Source organism: Vigna radiata, chromosome 8 (genome assembly GCF_000741045.1).
Source record: "Vigna radiata var. radiata cultivar VC1973A chromosome 8, Vradiata_ver6, whole genome shotgun sequence".
NCBI lineage: Eukaryota > Viridiplantae > Streptophyta > Magnoliopsida > Fabales > Fabaceae > Vigna > Vigna radiata.
This window is the reverse complement of record NC_028358.1, coordinates 20,901,064-20,909,565: the sequence shown is the minus strand read 5'-3', so window position 1 is coordinate 20,909,565 and position 8,502 is coordinate 20,901,064. Positions and strand designations below refer to the sequence as shown.

Sequence of the window (8,502 nt, the reverse complement as noted above, 5' to 3'; positions counted from 1 at the left end):
ATATCAAATTTTACTCAAATTATTTAATCTAATAATAGAATAACTAAGCATATATTTCACCATAAAATAGTAAAAATTTATACTATTTATGATTTTTTTAAAAATGCATAAAATCCTAACATTCTTATAAATCCTTTCAATTATTATGATTTCAAATGTCATAAATTCTTTAAGAAAATCACCGTGTTCTTTCATAATCTATTAAAATCTAAGTAACCCTTTTATAAAAAAGAAAAAGAAAAGAAAACTCGAGATTGAATATGCCGTGATGGTGGGTGTTATTGATTTCCTTTGAGTGATAGCAACTGCTAGAATCTACACAAACTATGCGAAATGCGCAAGAATCCTAATGCCTATAAGAATAATGGTCATTCATGACCTATTTATTTGTTTTCCTTATTTATAACACATGGCCGAGCTAACCTAAAATACGACATTTAGTTTATTTTGCCCCGGTTACTATTAGATAACCGAGGAAACCTAAAATATGATATGCAACGTAGCCTTCTGTCATATGTACAAGTGGATCCGAACATTGAAACCTTTCTTTCCACCATGATGAATATCTATCTCCTATAGATCGTGATAGTTTCCTATCAAACCAGAAGAAAATAATTTTTCGTCATTTCGTAAAGAAAATTGCGGTGGACGTATAATGGTGCACGACGAAGTTTGTTTGGTATCGTTATTTCATATTACAGTACCAAGGCCCAGCTCGTCCCCAATTTCATCATCATCTTCAAATAACTTCAAAAGCCGAGCCTGGTCCTGTTCCCTAATCTTCTTTTCCCAAAACTTGTATGCACCCACCACTCCAAGAATCAGTATAATTGAGACCAAAGCACTCAGCAAAACCACAACAACTATATGCATTCCTTTACCATCATCATGCTCATCAACTACAGAACATGAAACAACTAATTTTGTTAATATATAAAATACACTGAAGGAAAGCAAGTAAATGACAAACAATGTAAGCACACCAAGTAAATAAAATTTAAATGCTGTACATAAAAAAAAAAAAAAAAGTCTGGGAGACGGGGAGGGGAGGTTGTGGATATTTTTCTCCAAGATTAACAAACTAAGTTACGAAAAAATCCTTAAAGATTCGTTCAGAAATACAAGGAAGTAGAACAAACTTAATTCTGGAATACCTAGTAATTCCACAGGTTGACCCGTTAATAAAGATTCAATCTTAAAAATAAGTTATGATGAAAAAAGTATTTTTTTACGAACAAGAGATGGGGAAATGCATTTAGTTTAATTAATTCTTCAACTCATGCTTTGGGTACCAAGATGACACTTCAATTCATCTATACACCAGACAGATGGATGTATATCTTTTATTTTTCTATCTACATATGACGCTGAATAAGAATAGAGAAGACATTAAACCAAAAATATCCATGATTTGGTGGCCCAATTAACAAATTTGCTGACAACACTTTCTGGGACTACGCAACTTTTCACAATAGAGGGGCGTTTGCAGAGTAAACACATATGGGAAGATAAACATAACAATTTAGTTTATTAGTATTATTATGCCTGCTAACAATCAGAATTAAAAGGCTATTGACATAAATGATTCTTTTAAGTGTAAGCAATAAATACTAGAAAGAACTACAAATCAAAAGAATCATTCATACCAATTGAAATGAATTGCTTTTGAAAATTTACAACTTTTTTTTCAAATAAGTAGTTGACATATGCTGTCAAATGGCATTATTGTATTTGATTGTGGTAATAAAGAGTCTCTAAACAGAATTGCAAGTACTCACCAGCAGCAAGTGATAAGCACTCCGAACACAGAAAAGTAGCAACGAATTGATTTTCCTTGAACCGAATATATTCACCATCAGGTACAGTAAAATCAGATGGACAAAACTCCCATTCGTCAAGTACGTCATCTGAAGTAATGCTGTCCTCCTCATAGAATCCACACCGCCTGCATTCTTTACTTGTAAAGTTGCTTAGAGGCTGAGAGTAGAAAGCAAAATCCAAGTATTAGCCAAAACAGTAACACATGCAGCTCAAATGTAAAGGTGCTTGGAATTTAATGACTGAGCTTTAGGTTTCTTACCAAAGCAGTTCCACAAAGTTCAAAATTTAATCCACAAATTGTACAAGAACTTAGATGAAAACAGAGTCTCCTTGAACAAGAACTAAACAAAAAGTATCTAATAAAATTTATTATTGTTAAAAAATCCAAGTGTGAGTCTAAGATTCACATTGCATTGAGATAAAAAAAATTAAGTACCATATAAGAATAAAAACTAATAAATCCATTGTCTTAAGGTTTTGGGTTAGAAGTGATAAATTTCTTATATGTGAGTTGGGTTCATATGTCATTGGTGTTGTATCTTCCCAATGATATTCTCTTGAAAGACCCATCAGTAGTATTAGAGTTGATGGTTAATCTTGGTTACTAGTTTAAACGACTCTTACAATCGAAAGCCTTGCTAACGAAAAGTGAAACAAGTTTGTTCCATTATGATGAACAAAAATACAAGTGAGGGATACTTGTGATTAGCTTGAGAGGAAATTATCAATGTAAAGGACTCACACTTGAAAAGGAGAATGTTGGGAAATCCAAATGAGTCTAAGTCTACATTTAATAGAACAGAAAAAGTTGAACACCATATAAAGATTTTTTCTTAAAGTTCTGGGTTAGAGGTAATGTCAATCTCTTGTGTGGATTGAACTCATGTCTCATTGATGATATATCTTTTGAAGTCCTATCAATTATGTGGTCTTATTTGGAGAAATAAACAAGTGATCAAAACTTCCCTCATGACACAGTCCCAATTCCATATAAGTGTCTATTTGAATTCACGTTATACTTTGTGAATTTGACTATTTTCATTTCAATCTCTGTTAAGAATTTACTTTTTGTTCTATTGAACATTCAAAACACTTTTTATTTTTTTCATCTAAGTACACAATCATTTGAATTTTGCCTTCTATAACATGGCGTGGTCCTTAATTCCATCTTATCATCTCCAACTTGTTCATTAACTTGCACCTTCCCTCTCCAATCATCTCCAAAAGCAAGTTGGTTGATGAGTTAAAAGGTGATTGAAGAAGGTAAGAAAGAGTTGATAGATAAGTCTGAAATGTCACGACAAAAATCAAGCGGGAACAGAACACTTTTACCAAGATAAAAGATATTTCGATTTCTAAAGATAAAAAAAAAAATTATTAGGGACTCAGCTTACGATTTGAATAAAACTTAATTAAGACTACATAAAAAATAACAGAAACAAGAATTAAGACATAAAAGCAACCCACTGAAATCCTAAAAGGAGAGCAAAAATTGTATAAATAACCTGCCAAGATTCTTCACCATTGAAAGCATACAAGGTATGTGATTTCCTGACATCTAGAAGCACGGTCTTGCTTTCCCCTTTGCACAGGAAATACACAGTTGTAGTGGCTTTCAGCCACTCGTGCGTTTTAAAAACCTCAATTGATTTTAGCGACACAACAGCACATAACGTTGACCCTGTGCAAAACAAAACAACATACATTCATACCAATACACAATTTACTTAATTTCTCGTTGTATCAATCCAGGAAAGCATTATAACTGCCAAAGTTTCCAGAACCGAATAATCACACGCTTTATGAACGAAAATGTTTGGTCAAAGAACTAGTTGACAGATTATGAATTAATGAGGAAAAAGAAAAGCAGTTAATTCGGGAGAAAAATTTTACCTGGAAAACAAGTGAAGAATATGGAAGAGATGAAAAGGAGAAGAGGAACCCTACAATTGGGATTCACCATGGCGAGAAGTGGAATGCAAGAAAATGGTTATTCTTGGTGATTTTGGAGTGCGCGAGACTGACCAGGTCATCCCGTCTGGTCTACGCAACGTGCGCAATACGCACATGTCAACGCAACCGGAAGAAAACCGGGAAGCTGCCACGTCAGTGCCGGCGAGCGCTGCCGCTGACTTTGACCCTGCATTCATAGGTGAGCGGTAGTTTCACCTCTAGTAGTCGAATCAGTTAAGGGTGTTGGAAGACCTGAAAATGTGACGCAGCTTTAGTTTATCGTTTTCTGGTTTCAGATTTATGGAAAATGTTTCTTTTAACACCTTTTTTTTTTGACAAAAATTTGATACCGATCAAATGTGAAATTTCTATTGGATGTTGTTACTTAAATGAAAAACGTTGTGGAGGAGGGTAGTTTTGGAATTATGATGATATGAAATTTCATTTTTGGCGGTTTTGTTTTCTTCTCTTGTTCACTTTGGTTTTGAACTTTCTCTTCCATTCGTCTCTTCCATTCAGCTTTATCTCTCCAATCCCTTGCATTCTCCATTCGGCTTTCGTCTCATTCAAAGGTCTCATTTCAACCAAAAAAAGCAATTACTCTGTTGAGGTAAGCTCTCTTTCGCGTTTCGCGTTTTGAGTCTTTTTGGCGTTGTGGCTCTATTTCGTCTTTTCACTCTCTTTTGTATTGTCTGGCTTCTCTTTCACTCTCTTTGGCGTTTTGGGTCTCTTTGGTGTTATTTATTCTTTTTGTGTTTTGTGAACCCTAATCCACCATTGATTTTTTGTGCAGTTGCAATGGCTTCCAGAAACTCAAAGGTAAGTTAAAGTTTTGGTATTTTATTTAGTTGCAATTTTTTTTGGTAAGTAATAACAATGTTTTCGTAATGTTTTGTAGTGGCGGGTTCGAATCTCTCTGGATTCATCAACCATTGTTTAAATGAATGGCTTACCGAGAGATGTCCATGTAGATGGAATTTGGATGACATCATTTCGTTGAATGTGGATTGAATGTTTCGCGTATTATATTTGACAAAATGTTAAGTAGTAAAATAATGGTGTATTTAATGGACAGTTAAACACTTGATAATCACATTTAAACAACCAATTACATTTTAAGGAACTCAATAACAGTAAAAAAACACTGTTATTCAGCTGTGGTCCCTTACGTTTTCACTGGTGGCTCCTTCAGTTCAACAGGATGTCCAAAAAGCATCTTAAACACGCGTAATCGTTTACAGCTCCCTTGTAAACGATTACAAGGCACATTTTTACACCAGAGCTAGCAGAACTTCATTTGACTCAATAATCTCACCATGGGTGGTGCCCTCCTCCACATGGGGGACCCAAAACATTAAGTTAGAGGAATTCCTCACTCAAGAACATCAAATTACAATTAAAACCACTGGACTTAGGTCAAAACACACTACTATTCAGCTGTGGTCCCCTACGTTTCCACTGGTGGCTCCTTCAGTTCAACAGGATGTCCAAAAACCATTTTAGACACGTGTAATCGTTTACAGACCCCTTGTAAACGATTACAAGGCACTTTGGCCAAATTCTGCAATTTGTGCAGCAAAAAAACAACCTTGTAATCGATTACAAGGTGCTTGTAATCGATTTGTAATCGATTACGTGTGTCTCTTTTGTGTTTTGGACATGCTGTTACACTAAAGGAACCACCTGTGGTAACCTGGAGGGCCACAGGTGAATTTCTGAGTTTTTTAAGACAAGTTCACTCCTTTTTCAGTGTTTATGTTGTTTAAGTGTGAGTGTATGCTTGGAGGTGATGTTTGGGAAACCCCATCATGGAGAAGGGGACCACCAAGTCTATGAGAGGCACTTTGGCCAAATCTTGCAATTTATGCGGCAAAACACAACCTTGTGATCGATTACAAGGTGCTCGTAATCGATTACACGTGTCTCTTTTGTGTTTTGGACATGCTGTTACACTGAATGAACCATCTGTGGTAACTTGGAGGACCACAGGTGAATTTCAGAGTTTTTTAAGACAAGTTCATTGCTTTTTCAGTGTTTATGTTGTTTAAGTGTGAGTGTATGCTTGGAGTTGATGTTTGGGAAACCCCATCATGGAGAAGGGGACCACCAAGTCATATGAGAGGCACTTTGGCCAAATCTTGCAATTTATGCAGCAAAAAACAGCCTTGTAATCGATTACAAGGTGCTCGTAATTGATTACGCGTGTCTCTTTTGTGTTTTGGACGTGCTGTTACACTGAAGGAACCATCTGTGGTAACCTGAAGGACCATAAGTGAATTTCTGAGTTTTTTAAGACAAGTTCACTACCTTTTAAGTGTTTATGTTGTTTAAGTGTGAGTGTATGCTTGGAGATGATGTTTGGGAAACCCCATCATGGAGAAGGGGACCACCAAGTCATATGAGAGGAACTTGGGCCAAATCTTGCAATTTATGCTGCAAAAAACAGCCTTGTAATCGATTACAAGGTGCTCGTAATCGATTACGCATGTCTTTTTTGTGTTTTGGACAAGCTGTTACACTGAAGGAACCACCTATGGTAACCTGGAGGACCACATGTGAATTTCTGAGTTTTTTAAGACAATTTTGCTTTGTATTGTTTGACAAAATAACTATGCTGATTTCATTAATCTGAATACAATGATTACACATAGAACATTACATTACATCTAAAAAAGTTAAAAAAGTGCACAATAACAACATTGAAAAAGTCTAGTTTAATAAAATTACAGTCATCTCATAAACAATTATGGAGCTCATAACACAATATTACAGTTATCCATTAAAGTCATATTTTCACCAGCATTAGAAAAGATAAATGAAACCATATGTAATATTAACTATTAATGGTCTGCTTGTTTGGATGATGATGATGGTTGGTCAGTTGGCGGAACAAATTTCGGAGAATGGCTTCCACATTGACATTGATTTCTGCCTACTCAAGTCTAAAAACAAAGAAAATGGAGTCTTCGAAATGAGTGACCGTTTGTCCTCTGTCAAACGTTTGTTCAAAGTGCAGAGATACATTGTTGATAAAGAATGACGAACGCTCAACTGCATATAGAAAACAACACAATGGTAAACACCAAAGGAAATAACCAAAAAACCAAAAGTGGTCGAAGAACCCACAAGAAACCCAACACACAAATGAAAAACCCTATACCCAAACCACAACATCAACGAAAACCGACACCAAACGCAAAACCGAATACCCAAACCGACAAGAAAATGGTCAAAGAACGCATTTACCTTGCTCCAACCACGCTGCTGTCCGAAACTTCTCATTTCGAACAAGGACAACGAGAACAAACTGCGAGAACGGACAACCAAAAACAAAAGGGGAGAACGAATGTCAGAGAAAACGCAATGGACAAGACGAAAACGCTGGGAGAACCAATGTCAGAGAGAATGCAAGGGAGAGGACGAAGGGAGAGGACGAAATGTGAGAGAGAAAGAAATCTGAGATAGAAAAGGTAATGAAACTAGACAAGAGTAGAATTGGAAGGAAACTTTTTTGAAACTCTTTTCATTCTGCCGACCAAATTTTTTTTTTTTAATTAAAAAACCAATCAATTGAACCTTGACACCTGTCCGTGTCAAATGTGTATCAAAAATTGGGTGTCAAAATAACGAAACTCAAGATTTATTTTGTTCTCCATTTTCATCACTTTTTTTTTTGGATTTTTTTTTCAGCCTTAAAAGTGGTTTTAATTTTTTAGTTATTTTCAATTTAATATTTTTCCTTGCTACATAATATTTCGAATAACTTTAAACAAAACTGAAGAAAATAAATATTAATTTTTTTAAAAAATAATATGATTACTTAAATTATTTTAAAAATTTTACTTCAAAAGTAAGAAGTAGAAATTTTCTATACTTTCATATTTTAAATTTAGTTATTATTTTTCTTTATATTATTATCTTGATTATCGTTTTTATCATAACATCATTTATTCAATGTAAATGATGATTTGATGTTAATTTTTTTTTTGCTAACATTATACTTTTGATAATATTTTTTTTTTAATTTAAGTTGACACGATTTTTAACAAAAATCATTGATAGTTATTTTTGATCGACATTGCAAATTCTTAATCAAAATTAATTATTTTCAATTAGTATAATTTGAAGTTTCTTTTAATTTATATCAATTATTTCTTAACTAATCTTAATTGATAATTTAGTAAATTTATTTCCATCATTATCAAATATAATTAGTTTTAAAATTTTATGATCAATTATTAAGAATTGATATAAGTTTGGTTAACTTTTAATTAGAACTTCTTCTCACTAACATCTAAGATTATTTTGGATGCTAGAATAAAAAATTGATAGATATCTAAAAATTAACATTGAATAGTTATAAGTGTTGAATTTGCATCACACAAATAATATGTGATTCAAAAGTTATAAACATTAATGTGTTAATATTAGTTTATATAGAACATACACTAATTAAGGTCAGTTTAACCAACACTAATTTATCATTAATTTTAATTAAAGCATTGTTGGCATAAGTTCGATCGATGATAATTCATTTTCATTTAAAGTTTATTTAATTTAACATCAACACGCTAAGTAAAATCTATTTTTAATATTAGTTTACTTTGTGTCGTTTCTTCACACTAATGAAAATGAATTTAAAAAAAAAAAATCGAATAGTATCTCCATGTTAATGTAGATGAAAAAGATTAGTACGGATGAAAGAGATGAACGTAGACAAAGGAGATG

General features: G+C 33.6%; 1 protein-coding gene across 2 annotated transcripts; it reads right to left on the bottom strand.

Annotated features, from left to right (window-relative positions):
• Positions 1–254: 254 nt before the first annotated feature.
• LOC106771365 lies at positions 255–4,083 on the bottom strand. 2 transcript variants are annotated; one of them, XM_022785461.1, is made up of 4 exons: positions 3,769–4,083; positions 3,327–3,502; positions 1,779–1,977; positions 255–899 (listed from the first exon to the last, which is right to left on the bottom strand). In XM_022785461.1, exons 1-4 carry the CDS (start codon positions 3,782–3,784, stop codon positions 691–693), a joined length of 600 nt encoding a protein of 199 aa, XP_022641182.1. In that variant the 5' UTR covers positions 3,785–4,083; the 3' UTR covers positions 255–690. The 2 variants fall into 2 exon arrangements, with proteins under 2 accessions (XP_022641182.1, XP_014512821.1); XM_014657335.2 differs by having other exon boundaries at positions 3,715–4,082.
• Between the last annotated feature and the right edge of the window lie 4,419 nt (positions 4,084–8,502).